Source organism: Eretmochelys imbricata, chromosome 2, assembly GCF_965152235.1.
Source record: "Eretmochelys imbricata isolate rEreImb1 chromosome 2, rEreImb1.hap1, whole genome shotgun sequence".
Lineage (NCBI taxonomy): Eukaryota > Metazoa > Chordata > Testudines > Cheloniidae > Eretmochelys > Eretmochelys imbricata.
In genome coordinates this window covers 39,235,203-39,249,772 of record NC_135573.1, presented here as the reverse complement: position 1 = coordinate 39,249,772, position 14,570 = coordinate 39,235,203, and the positions used below count along the sequence as shown (strand labels likewise).

The window sequence follows — 14,570 nt, the reverse complement described above, 5'->3', positions numbered from 1 at the left end:
AAAATAAGATTGAGTTAGATTTCTTCCATTCAAACAGTGATCACTGTTTTTAGTAATTTTATTGAAATGTCAAAATCAGCCAGAGAAATAGAATTCTCCCTCCATATTTCAAATAAATGGTAATTATTTTTTCCATTAAATGAGTAATTGATAATGTTTTTGTCTCTCTCAAATCTTTTCTGCAGCTGACATAAATGTGGCTATATCAAAGCCTTTGAAAGCAAACTTGAGCTTTGTCAAACTTGATCAAATAAATCATTTCCTGAAGAAAATCATAAGGACGAATGACTATGAGACTAGCAAAGAGGCTGATTCTTCAGCCAATAGCATTCCAATCAAGGATGACATATCAGCACCCGAATGTTCCAGTAGAAAGGATTCTCAACCTGCAGTAAGTGCTAATGGAGAGAAAATGACTTCAGTCCAAGAAAACTTGTGGAGAGTTGTTTCCTGTTTTCAAAAGATTTCCATTCAGACTGCTCAAATGGTTGTTTCTATGGAAACCACGCCACACCCAAATAAACCTTGCCTGTTAGTATCTTTATCAACCCTCAGTGGAAGTCTGCATGTCAAAGCTGGACATAAAACTACAGGTAAGAGCTTTTAAAAATGAAAGATGCTACTTATTTGTATAAGTGTCATTATATTCCCCATTTTACAGCTTGGTAAAGTGAGATACAGAGATTTGTGTTGTTGCTCCAGGTAACACAGTGGTTAGAAGCAGAATCAATTACCATAATTCTCTACTCTGAGGTAGGAGTTGGGGTTTGATGTGGAGCTCAGTTAACTGGCTGCAGTTCCCTGATTCGGGGCTGTCTGACCTGGAACAAGTTATGGCTACACAGGGGCATCCCTAATTTGTGCTGCTAGCATAAGGTTCCCCATGATAGTAGAGCTCCACTCTGCCCATCTCCCTCCCTCTCTGTCCCGTCCTCCGCACCTCTCCTCTGGTCCCTTTAGCCCAGGGTGTGGGGAAGGCTGACACAGGAGTTAGCAGTGCCATCTCCACCAGCTTTCTGCTGGCAGAGTGTTCTCCTGGAATTCTCCATTAGCTTTCTCCCATCGCTTTAAGGCCACTTTGCACAGCTTACACAGCACAAAGTGGCTTTAGTGGATTGGAGAATCTAGCTTTCCAGGAATCCTGATTTCCAATCTTTTACTGTAACCAGTAGACCACCAAAAAAAGTCAGCCTTCCCCCCAAAACCCTCCCCAAACCCACTCAAACTCTGTAAATTTTAGAACTACGATTTTATAAAGTAGTTCACCAGTATTAGAGAAACCAAGCCTGCCCTCTCCTATATTCTTTTTCATATTGTGTAGTAATTAGAACTGGGGACTGGAATTCAGGATTACTGAGTACTATTTCTGGCTTTGCCTTGGACTTACTGTGTGGCCTTGAACCAATAAGCTAACCTATCTCTGCCTCAGTTTCTCCATTAGTAAGTGTAGGGAATAGTTTCAGTACTTCCTGTACTTGTCAGGGATGTTATATGGTTTAATGGTATTTGTAAAATGTTTGAGGGCCTGGGATAAATTACAAAGTACTGTAAATATTAATTGCTACTGTTTTATTATTAATTTTTCATAATTCTGGGTTGAATTCTGACTACATGGATACTGTAAGAAATGCTGCTAATGTGTATGCATACAAGAGAGACAAATTAGAACTTCCACACAGTAGATACTAGAGACCAGATTTTTAAAGGTATTTAGGTACCTAAAGATGCAGATAGACTTGTGGTAGGATTTTCAAAAGTGCCTAGGCACCTAACTCTCACTGAAATCAATAGAATCAATGGGAATTAGGCACACAGACACTCTCAGTCAGAAAATGAAATGTCCAGTTGTGACTACTGCTGTGAGACTTAGGGTACGTCTACACTACTGCTTATGTCACTCAGGGGTGTGGAAAAACCACCCCACTGAGTGACACAAGTTACAGCAACCTAAGTGCTGGCCACACTGGCACTATGTCAGTGGGAGACACTCTCCCGCCAACATAGCTTCCGCCTCTCAAAGAGGTGGAGTAATTATGCTGACAGGTGAGCTCTCTTCCATTGGCAGAGAGTGTCTGCATCAGACGCTCTACAGCAGCACAGCTGCTCCGATGTAGCACTTCTAGTGTAGACTGGCCCAAAAATGTAAGGAATTTCACACCCTAAGTAGAATTAGCAGAATGCAAAGCATAAATAGATTCCCCTTTACGTTTAAGGATTTTTGCACCACTTTATAAACTGTATTGGTTAGTCTATTAGTAAAACTAATAAGATGGTGCATTTACATGATCTGGAAGTTAGCCAGACCTAGCCAGCTGGCAGTGTAGCTTAAGAGATAAAGAAAATGGTTTGTAGCTGAGAAGTATGAGTTCTAGGCCAAACTAGGTGATTTATTTCTTTTTCATCAGAAATATTCCCGCTCAGGCCAATAAACTTCAGTGCTTTTTTATTGTTTTAAAAGTTAAAAATGAAAAATTCAAGGTTCATAGAACATGAAAGGCTATGAAAGTGCTAGAGGCTGAAATTCTTGATTTATCCACAAATAAATTGCAGTACAGACAGAAAGAGTAAATGTATTCCCACGCTTTTCCAATTGTATCTCAATCCTCGCATGGAAAGAGCAGCAACTGAGTAGAGTAAAGGGCATTTTTAATATCCTTTACATAGTTTTAGCCTTTTGTGTGTTCTAATCCTCTTTCTTTCCATCACTTCCCTTCTTTCATACTCATACTTTATCCCTCCGATGGTACATTATGGTGTTCACATAAGCTTCTATATATCAAAGCCAAGCCTGGACTGTCACTGTACTTTAAAGCAATTTGGCAAACTCAGCAGTGTATATCACTTCCCCCTGAGTTTTCATCCTCCCAGAAGGACTTACCTTGACTTGCACATTAAGCCTCAGAAACGTTCTGCTACAAAGTTGTATTTCTTAATCTTTCAGGCAGTTCCAGGAGACAGATTACGTTTGGGTTTTTTTGAATGCTATAAACTACACTCAAGTCTCTAGTATGTTTTTATTCTGGCAAGCACTTTTAAATAAAGCGACAGCAGTGCCAAATCTAATCAAAATGGAAGCTAATCATTTACTATGAATAACTTCCCTAGCTAGACAATAAAGAGAGATCAACAGACTCTCTTCACATTTCTCCTATTAAAGTTAGCGTATCTTTCTGTTTTATAAGAAGAAAAACACATCACGTTCACATGAGCTTTTGAATTCCAACACAGCAATGTGGGAAATTGTTTTTAAGTTTCAGTAACTGAAAAACACATTTCCAAAGAACTGTATTCAAAACCGCCTTATTTAAAACATTTAAAGGTAACTTTATGAAATAAGATAAAATATTGTGATGGGGCTTGAATTATATTTTTGTCTCAAAGATCTTCACAAGACACAAGAATACTGCAGTTACTAGCAAGAATTGTTTTATTAAGTGTAAAAAATACCATGCAAGTTAGCTGAATGGAAAAGTGCAGTAGCTGTGTCTATCAGATTTTTGAGAACGAGGACTATTTAAAATATGTCAGTTCTTGAATTTTCTTTTTAAAAAGTTTTATAGATTTACCTTTTGAGTTGAACAGGGTTAATGTCAGATATTTTATAGTATGAAACTAATACGCAAATACTTTACTGTGTCTTTGATTTTATAGTCATATAAGTATTGTGACCATCTGTAGCAGCTGCATTTTACGAATTATTTACTGAACCAAACTGAGCACAGTGACAAAAGTAGTCATCTCAGATGTACTGTTAAAACAGGGAAAGAAAAAGGAGCATTGCTTGCCTTTTATACAGTATGGCCATCTGTTGTACAGATGTTATTATATAGAATGACTTCAGATTCAATAATTGTAGAAAATTTTCATTAAAACCTCAACAATTTGCACTTGTTTACTTGAATCTGCATAACTCTGCAGTGAGACAACACAACACACTTGGTGTTTCTTTGGTTCTCACTAGCTTTCTCTTTGATCCTTTTTGATGTGCTGACTTTAATAAACATAGTTAAAAAAACTGTTCAAAAACATCATGGAAAAAACTACAAAGGAACAATTATTTCAGTAGAAACTACTCTAATCCCTTACTTACGCAAGCTATTTTTAGTGAAAAATGTTTTTTACACATTTTATGTGACAGTGTTTTATAAACAGTGTAAATGGCCCCATTTCCAGATGAGTTTTAATTTAAGAGATGAAGTTGGTTTGTAATGCTAAAAATTATTTAGAAAAACACACACGGGAATGCGTTGTCAGCTTGTTTCCTCCCTTATGAGGGGAGGGAGGGAACAAAAGCTTATGACCTTGTATAATGACTGAAGTTGTTTTTATTTTGTTTTATTTTGTTTTTAAATTAACAAAGAAACTTGCCATATGTAATTTGTGAAAACTATTCCACCCTCCTTCCCGGACATTTAAAGTTTGTACCACTTTAACCATGCAAACTCAAAACCTTCTAATTTTTGTTCTTTTTTCCTCCTCTTATTGAAGAAGAAAATTGAAAAATACTATGGCTAATCGGTTGAATTATTTTTTTCACTTTTTGACGGGATAAATTGCAGTAGTGATTGTACACATCACAACTGTGGATATTTTAGGCCTAATTATAAAACCTCCATTCCACTTAGCCTGTTGCAATATTATACAACCCCAAACCCCATTAGTGTTTCAAGGGACTTCATTTTTATGGACACTCTGCAGGTTCTAATACAACAGTGACTTATAATCACATGATTCCAATTTCTGCTGGAATACTTATACTCTCCTCTGTACTTATAGCAAAGTCCTGAGTGGTTTTAGTAATGTAATATTATAATAGAATGTGATGTACTGTATTGCAGAAAACTCTGTGACTAAGGTTATCGTTAACAGTAGTTTTAATTTTAGTTTCGTAAAGACAACAGTTATAACTTTGTGACATATTCAAGGACAGTAGTTTAAATGTGAAGGTAAATTAATAATTTAATTGTAACCAATGTATGTCGTTTAAAGACAGAGGTTAACATTTGGTTCCAGTTTTAGCTGGGTAAATTTGGAGCCACATCTTGAAATAGTGAATGCTGTGAGTTTGCTTAGGTAACTTTCAGGTACTGTATTTGTATTGTTGACCAGGAAGCCCAAATTCACAAGCAATCTGAGGAATTAAATGGACCTGAGCCTGTGAGGTGCTGGCCATCTCTTACATGGTGTCTTGCGCCCTTCATGTCTCACTGTAGTCAGTAGCACTTGACGGTGCTCAGCACCTCACACAAAGTACAGAGCTTATTGTTGTGTAGTGCCTCATGTCATTAAAACCTGGATAATTCACAGAGGTTCACCAATGAATTCTAGAAAGCAGGGTGCAAATATCCTACACATGTGCCCCATTAGCTAATTTAGATTGATTTTGAAATTGGAGCTAACCTCCTGGAAGAGAGGTTGGGAACATACTGTCTCCAGAGTGAAAAAGAAGAAAACTGTAGACTCTCTCTGGACCAGTTTCCTGTTCCAGGAGGGCACAAGAGAGAAGACTCTCTGCTCGATGCCTGGGATGTTGGGATTTCACGCCATAAAAAATCCAGTGAATTGTTTTCTTGGTAAAAGAGTAACAGTTTAAATAATTTTCACTGCCCTTCCTCTATTTTGCAGATATAATTATCTTAGCATGCAAATAAAAGGCAAAAAAACCCATTCAATTTCTCATGTGAAAATTGCATGTATTTCCACTAGTTACAGATTAAAAATGTAATGGATTTAAGATTTTTTTATAAATATAAAAAATAAAATGTAGATATTAATTGGTATAAAGCAGATACAAAACTTTTCATTTCACAGTTAACTGGGCCTCTTGAGAAAACTTTGCTAAGGCGTTGTCATAGCCTTTGGATGCTGCAGATATGCAAGTTAGCCTAAGGGGAAATAAAACATTAAATTAGATATGACTACCTAAAATAATATGCAGCAGTAACAAGCCATTTACAACACCCAGAAGACCTTTGTTACTTTTAGAAAGAAATATAAACTTTTTCCAACATTTGAACAATAGGAAATGAATTCTTTGTCAGTAAAAGCCAGAGGACAAACTAAATATTTAAATGGCCACTGAGGATTGAAGTGGAAGTGCAGCTTGTAGACAGCTATACAAATCACTAACAAACCTTAATGAATATTGGGTGTGGGCATCAGGGTCCTGTCAGTTTTGACACTATGTCCCAAGTAGCTTAAACCCAACACTCAAGAAAAGGTGGAGACCTCAGCAGGTCTCTAACATCTGGGATTTTATTTGTCATTATGGCATACCCTGCAAGCGCAAAAGAAAGAGTAAAAGGGGATTATCCTGACAATGAAATGAGTTATTGAATCTTGTGATAATGAAAAGCAGAAGAATTCTAATTCTTTTCTATAGTCCCTGAGGTGGAGGTGCGTTTATCGTTCTGCAGAAGTAAAATGTAGGAGGGAAGAACAGATGGCCTAAAATCCATGAAACAAGACACCACCTAATCCCAGGACTGAGTACCACTATTAATCCTGGTCAGATTCCCTACTGCTACTTTATAACAGGGTTCTGAGTTGCTACTGATGAACTGGCATGTCTGTTTTTTTTAAAAATTGCAAACTAACTGCAGGTTGCTGATTTAAGAAAGAAAATATGTTCTAATTGTGCGGGACCACTAATTAACATAGCTAAACCTCCAAAGAATGGATGAATTCCAAATGGAACTGAATCAAACTATTTTATGTTCGTTCAGAACAAATAGCATTGTTTTCTCAAGCTCTGTTACTACCTTCATAATGAAAGCAATCACATATACTTAATGTATGAGATGGGAATTTCATTTCTGGGTTTATGGTTTGGGGATTTTTGGTCTTGTTTTGTATTTTATTATATAGCTGCTTATGCTATGTATAACAATAGTGGAAGCTCTGTTATTCTCATACTCCAGCTTTTCATGGTGAGTCTACAGAAAACTTGCATTAACCAGCAAATGTATAATAGCTGAAGGGTTGTGCTTTGATATTTTTTTAAACATTCCGTATTTTTCTGTATAATGGCTACACTATAAACATGTTTTCATCTAATACATGGATCATTTGTTTCAGTAGAGCAGCTGGGATCTAGGTGAATCAAGCATGTAGTGGGGAGTCAGGAGACCTAAACTCTAATCCCAACTCTTCCTTGGGCTAATTACTTAGGCCTACAATTTCAGGGCTGCCCAATGGTTTGGGATACCTCCATTGTTGAGTGCCAAATTTAAGATGACCATAGCCTGATTTTCAGTAGTTCTGAATACCCACAACTATTTCTGAAATTAATGGAGCAGCAGTTCTAAGCACCTCTGAAAATCAACCCCAAAGAGAATGCCTACACCAGAGCTGGAGATGTAATTTACAGCTCAGGTAGTCCTACCCATGCTAGCTTTTAATGGAGCTGTCGTTAAATAGCTGCAGCAGGGCAAGCAGTGGGATGGGCTAGCTGATCCAAGTATGTACCTAAGGTTTTAGATGGGATTATACTCAGGGCAGCTAGCCTGTCCTGCCACCCATGCAGCCGTGGGTACACTGGTATTTTTAGCATGTTTGGTCAATGACAGCTAATGTGGGCATGTCTACCCAAGCTAGAAATTACACCTCCCGCTCCAGTGTTGAGCCGTTTTGGAGCCCAGAGGAGCAAGTACCCCAGCTGGGATAACAGACTGCGGGGAGGAGAAGGGGGGCTGCCGCTGAGCCCCCTCCAGGCTTCAGAGCCTGAGCTCCAGCCTGAGCTGCAACTTCAAAGCACTGTTTACACAGCTATTTTTAGAGTGCTAACCTGAGTCTATCAACCTGCGCTGAGATGCTTGCTCTTGCAGGCACCGAAATGCTGTGTAGACATACCCTAAATTTCTCAAGTTGAGCACCCAAAAATGGAGGCACCCAAAGTTAGTAGAGGTTTCAGAGTAACAGCCGTGTTAGTCTGTATTCGCAAAAAGAAAAGGAGTACTTGTGGCACCTTAGAGACTAACCAATTTATTTGAGCATGAGCTTTCGTGAGCTACAGCTCACTTCATCAGATACATACCGTGGAAACTGCCACAAGTTAGTAGATGCTTTCAAAAGTGTGAGCTCAATTACTTCATCTGTAACATGGGGATAAGAATGTTTAGCCACCTTTCTAAAAAGTTTTGACATCTAAAGATGAAAAGTGCTATTATATGAAAGCCTACATATTATTATGACCTTCATGATATTACCAGTTCATTGTCAGTCACGGTGGATGAAACCCATTGACGTGATGGGAGTTTTGCCATTGACTTCACGGGGGCCAGGATTTCACTCAATATCTATTACAACATGGATGAATACAAGCTCTACATTTTTTGTTATTATTCTACTACATATTTTTCTCCATTAGAATTAATTTTTCTTTAGTTAGTGTAACATGGTAGCATAATGATTTACAAATAGACTGTAAATCATTCTATACATATGACAATAATTGACCAAAAATGAAAGAGATTCTGTCTAGACCTAAATTGGTGCTGTAACCAGGCACCGCAAATTCAGAAAGCTTATGCTCAAATAAATTGGTTAGTCTGTAAGGTGCCACAAGTGCTCCTTTTCTTTTTGAGAAATTATCAAATCAGCAATCGACTTGTGATTTCCATTCTATTTAGCATTCAGTAGTGTTAGGAATGCGATGTACCTGCCTAGCCTTTCTTTAAGGGAGATGAGCTCATTTTAGATAGATAACCATCTCTGACTTTTCTTCTGATTCATCACTGACCTGAACTTCATTTGAACCTTGTTAGACACAAAACAAGCAGGATTCCTGGCCCAAGCTATAAAATATAATTAAGCCCTTTTGAAATGATGTGTAAAAGAACATTGCTCTACCCCCACTATAACCGCTACCACCACCACAACCAATAAAGTTAAATCAAGCACTGCCTGTAATGGATTAAAATAATAAATGTTCCTGGATTTTAGTGTTTGAAGTACTTGAAGAAAACAGGCTCCCAGCAGCCAGGGCTGCTGAATGCAGGGGGACATTTATTAATGACGAGTTCAAGGATTTGGCCTGTTTAAGATCATTACTTTCTGTTTACCGAGTGTTACACGTCTCATGTTTTTACAGAACCCACGTGTGTCCCTATGCAATGCTGAAAAGCTCTCTTTCAGTAAAGAATTGTTAATCAGTAATGTGCAAATATTGTTCTCCTGGGGAGAAGGAACCATCATAAGATTCTGTTCCATACTAATGGGAAATCCAGAGCAGTCCATAGATTGTTAACTTAATCTTGCCTGTAAAATTGTCCCTAATTAGATGTCTCACCATTTTCTAGTTGCTGTGGTTAGTCACTATTCAGTCTGGTGACTTTTACATTAACTAGAGCTTTTCCCCAATAGTTGTTTGGTCCAGAACTACCCCCATTTTCTTTGCAGCTGTTTGTTACGAATGCCAATAGAGAATACAGCAAAACTGCTTGATCCATTTATGACATAACACATCTGAAGTTTAACAAAGGAGGAGAGAGAAATTTACTATTCATTCTAGACATAACCGATGTGCATATTAAAAAATACCTTCCAATTTCTCTGGCAAATGCAAAACAGATTCTGAAGATAGATTTCACTGTTCATCATCACCTTTATAACATATCAAAATATGGATATGAAAGTAGTTAGAAAATACTTAATAAATAATTCGTCTTTGGGGAGGGGGTCAGCTTTGTTGGTATAAATAAGTAATGACATACAGAAGCCCGACAAGTAACTTTATACCAACAATTCCATCTGTATCACCTAAAAAAAGACATAAAATCCCCACCTCCTCAAAGGGTGAGAAATATTTCCTCCTTCAGGTAGATTAATAAAGAAATGTGTATGGTAATTAATCTTCTAAGGGCCAGATCGTCCTGAATGTCAACAGTAGAGGAAGCTGTCTTCACAAAACTGCTACTCCCCTCCTGTTTTGAGGGGGCAGTTAGGAGCTTTCTCCACCCCCAAAGCATTGGCACACCACGTACTACTCTCCCCTGCACACATGCACAAGCACACCCTAAACAAGTGGAAACAGAAGCAGATTATGATTCTGTGACACAATCTCCTTCCCCAGTGCCTCCTAGGGTAGCACAACAATGCAGTGCCCCGTATGTAGCAAAGTCATGACTGACCTAAAGAAATTTTTCCCAAATATAGTCTGTCTAATGTTCAGTGCTGTTTATTGTATTGTACAAATAAATTGTCACCTGTTTGCTTTTTTTAAAAAAATGCTTCCCATATACACATCTACCAATCAAAACTCTGCTTTGAACTCTATCAATGTGGCTGGGCAGCCAGATCAAATATCATCTTTCAGCTATTTCCTGGGAAACTAATGACATGCAGAAATCCAGTGCGCGCAGTAGAAGGGAAAAAACATCCTGTGGCATTTTCACTTCTTTCAGTACTTGGTAATTATTAAAACTGTTACCAAATTATCAATATTTTAAAATACTTGGAATACAATGACTAAGCAATTTGTTTGAGTTATAGTTCCTTCCTTCATTTGTGACCGAGTAGGACTAAAGGAACTATCCTCTTGTCACTTGTTATGTATATTCTAATATCTAAAGTGATCATTAATGAAAAGGGAGGCTATTTGTTTTTGTTTTTCTGTTGCATTTGTTCGAATTTGTCTCTGCCTTTTTACATCCATTGCAATGATAATAGATAAGGTCAGGTTCCTTATCTGGGCCCTTTCTCTCACCTGTGCACAACCTGACCGCTGCAGAATCTTCTAATACTGATAATAGTAAATCCTCACATCTTTATTTTAGCATATTTGGCTCTCTATATATGACCCTGTCAAGTGTCCTTGTAGCGTCTGTGTTAGTATAAATCAAGTCAGTGACATTAAATATTTAAAGATGATATGATTGAACATCAAAAGCTTTCTCTGTCTTTATAGGAAGTTTTCTTGTACACAGCGTTCTTTTTGAATAGTATTCATACTTTTTAATAGCCTTAACAGTTATGCAAATCAGTTTCTGGAGAGTATCTAACACAGGCTTGCAGTTTTTCAAGTAGTCATAGATTACTTCCAGCTGTATAAAAAAATACCTGGATATGCCCTTCTAGCATGTGTCATCATAGTATAATTTTTATAATGACATACAGAAGCCTGATTTAAATTTCATTTTGCTCAGTCAGTATGGCAGTGCTTTGCAGTACTATTAAGGATCTGAGTGGAGCCTGACAATGGAGGGTTGGCAGCATTTGGTAAACATTGTCTACAGCAAGTGGTTCACATTTATTAGTCTCCTGAAGATGTATTTTAAAAGTCATGAAACTAATTGTTCCTAGAGCTAAATTATTGCACTCACTGAAAAGTATGTCACTGTTCAGCAAGCAATAATCCAAACAGAGCAAGTTAACTTCTGCATTTCACAACAATCGTTTATGAAGATATATTACTTCTGTATGTTGCCATATCAAGTTCACTTGAAATCGTGACCATGATTTAATCTGTTTAAACTGAAGGCAGAATTCTACACAAGATGTTTGAGAGAGATCCATGAAAGAGCTGGCTGAAAGCAGTGTGTGGGAGGGGAGCACAGAAGAGGAGAATTAGTTTTTTGCTTTTCCAAGATGACTTATTCAGTAAGAGGAAAGGAGCTTCATGAGCTCAGTTCATGCTCTGTATTTCAATATGGTGCTTAAAAATCCTAAAATAAGCCCCCTGTGCATACTGATGTTACAGTGGTATTTCTTCACTCCCTTTCCCTTAGAATGTGAGTATACTTCTCCCCTAATGGCAGCCTACTGGGTTTTCTACTGCAGTGATATTCCAGTGAAAGAAGCTTCCCTAAAGCCCATACATCTCTTCACTCACTTATTTTTGCAGTTTCTACCTGTCTGCCAATCTTCATCTGTTTTCTTTAAGTACTTATTCTCTTAGCTCTCTCAAGACTACCCTTTGTGCAAGTTTATCTGACTATTCTTTGAATTTTTTTTTTCATTACATACATATTGATTTATATAGTAAGATTCATTTCACCCCAAAAAATGTCATTTATAATTGCTGTGAAATAGGATATAATGTCCTGCCTATAAAGAGAGAAATTCTGGTTCCTTATAAGAAAAAATAAATAAAACTGTGGCCCAAGTCCCTGAAATTCCTCTAGTATTTGTAGTACGTAACCCATGCAGTTGTTTTGCACAACATAAATTACCTTGTTTGAAATTCATCAACATGTCTTTTTCTTTATTAATGATTGTGTCTCAGGTTCTCACTAGGATATATAGCAGTTGGAAAGAGGAATCAATCAATCAATTATCATACAGATGATTACAATATTATGTAGGCACTGAACCAAATGAAGTAACTCTTTTACGTGACTGTTTTAAAAGTGTTAAAGGGTCTAAAAATATTTCACATCTGCCTTCAACTCATGAATTCGGTATCAACCTTGAAGTTTCATGTTTAGTTCATTCTATTGTGCATACATTTTGTCTATGATATAGTCATCTATCAGAGGAACCTAACAGTGCTGTGTGATCTCACATATCAACTGCAATACTTAGGCCCAATGGAGTGAGTTAAGGATGGTGTTTCTATTTTACAACTGACTTGCAATTATTTTAAAATCGCTGAGCTGGATTCACTGCTACACTTTGGTTGCAAAGTGCAAGTCCAGCTACACAAGCAGTCATAAATCCAGGTGAACTGGAAACACAAAGCAGCCAGAGCATACCAGTGAATCTGGACCAGTAAACATTGGGTATGTGTTGAGTGGTTAGTATCATTTACATTTTATATTTTGTGAAACTGTTGTGTAATTTAAAAAACAATCTGCATAATCCTTGTAAATCGACTCTACGTTACAGCCAGGTTTTGTAATGGCTTTTACATCACTGTCACATGACTTGGGCATTCTTGTCTAGGTGCCAGAGCAGCAGGCAGGTCTAATGGTCAGAGTGGGAATCAGACCTAGTGGTTAGAATAGGAGTTGGTAGCCAAGAATCGGAGCCCAGGCTCAGAGCTGGAGTCAGAGGCCAGGTGCCAGAGGCAAGGGTCACAGCCAGAATCATAGGCCAGGAATTGGAGCTGTGGGGACAGAGCTGAGTTCCCTGGAGTGAGGCAAGGCTGGGGCCAATGCAGAAGCAGGGCTGGGAGCAAGGCTACAGGCAGGCACAGGAGCTGTCATAGCTGTGTGTAAATCCTTTGAGCAGCCACTGAATTGCTGCTGCTGCTGGACTTAGGAGCTGATCTGCTAGTGCTGATTCTTCCAACCAAACAGGTGGCGTAGCCCATCAGGCAGTCTACTACAGGCCAGCTGCACTTACCTGGAGACTGGATCTGCTGTGGGCCCTGGTTAATGATAATCGCCAGCATAGTGCATGTTGCAATGCGTCACACTACAATGTCTGACAATAGGTAATTCCAGATGACCAATGGGGTAAAAAGTGTGGCTAAAATATCTTCCGTACTGAAAGTCTTTCTTCCCTTTGCTGTGTGGAACACTCAGCACGTAACCCTACATATAATTCATATTAAGAACAAAAACAAAAAAATCCTTGAACTTGCAGGTCACTTCTGCCGTATTACAAATTGTGAGAATAATCTACACAAAAGTATATTTCTGCATTTTAGAACCAAATGTCATCAGACAAGTGCAAAAAAAAATTGAAAACATGAAATATTTTGATTTTGGTGCTCCTTAAAATAACTAAATTAACAAAAGAACCAAAGAAACTATTTTCTTGGGCTAAGAGCTTTTGTATTGTATACTGTATGTTGCTGTCAGTTCACTGTTCTACTGAATATGCTGTGTTTATCATCAAAAACAGTAACAAAAGAAGAAGATGTAGTCTTACTGATACTATAAACATACTCCTGTTAATTATTTTTTTAATCTCGAAAGAGCCTCATCAAATGGGGCCAAATTCTTGTCTTGGATGTTCACACACAGGGCCAAATCCAGGATCCAGCACCAAGACTGAGTTATCCAGAGACAAAATCTGATATTCTAGCCTTGTTGTAGTCATTGGCATGTCTCCTGTTCACTGCCATGGGGCTAGGATTCCATCTCAGAACTTTAAGTAATAATTCCCTAGACTGCAAAGTAGCTCCATGGAGGGTACTTCAGCCCAATTGCTGAAGTAGCTCTCTAGACCCTCTGCCACAGTAGGGTCCCCTCCAGTCCTACCCTATCTTGCATGCCTCCTGCACTCTGCACCATATGGAACTCTGCAGAGGTGAGCTCCATGCTGCCCAGAGGATGCATACCTCTAGTGTGTGACCCACTCTCCCTCTGTTCAAAACACACCACACTACAATGGCACCTCTGTAGCTATGTAGGTGAGATTGGATTTTTCTAGTATTTCTATTGGAATTGACAGAAGCTGTGAAAATGCATCTGAGAAAAGAATTGGGTCCATTATGTGTTTTCTTCCATAACACAAATCACATTCTTAAGAAACTATAGATCATTACATTGTAAAATTATTCTTGGCATTATACTTTAAAGTCTCAGGACATAGACAGATTTTTCCTGGATTTTGAAAGAGGTTCATCAGAGAAGTTTAAACCTCCCCACATATTTAAACCAGGCATGTTTACATTGTACACA

At 38.0% G+C, this 14,570-nt stretch overlaps 1 protein-coding gene across 11 annotated transcripts in view; it reads left to right on the top strand.

The window, feature by feature from the left end:
• Positions 1 to 14,570, top strand: part of VPS13B (vacuolar protein sorting 13 homolog B) — a 931,639-nt gene that overhangs the window by 785,634 nt on the left and 131,435 nt on the right. For all 11 annotated transcript variants that reach the window (XM_077809935.1, XM_077809942.1, XM_077809940.1 and 8 more), the window contains one exon: positions 186 to 593. In XM_077809935.1, the coding sequence (XP_077666061.1) occupies positions 186 to 593 (408 nt within the window). The remainder of the gene's footprint in view (positions 1 to 185; positions 594 to 14,570) is intronic.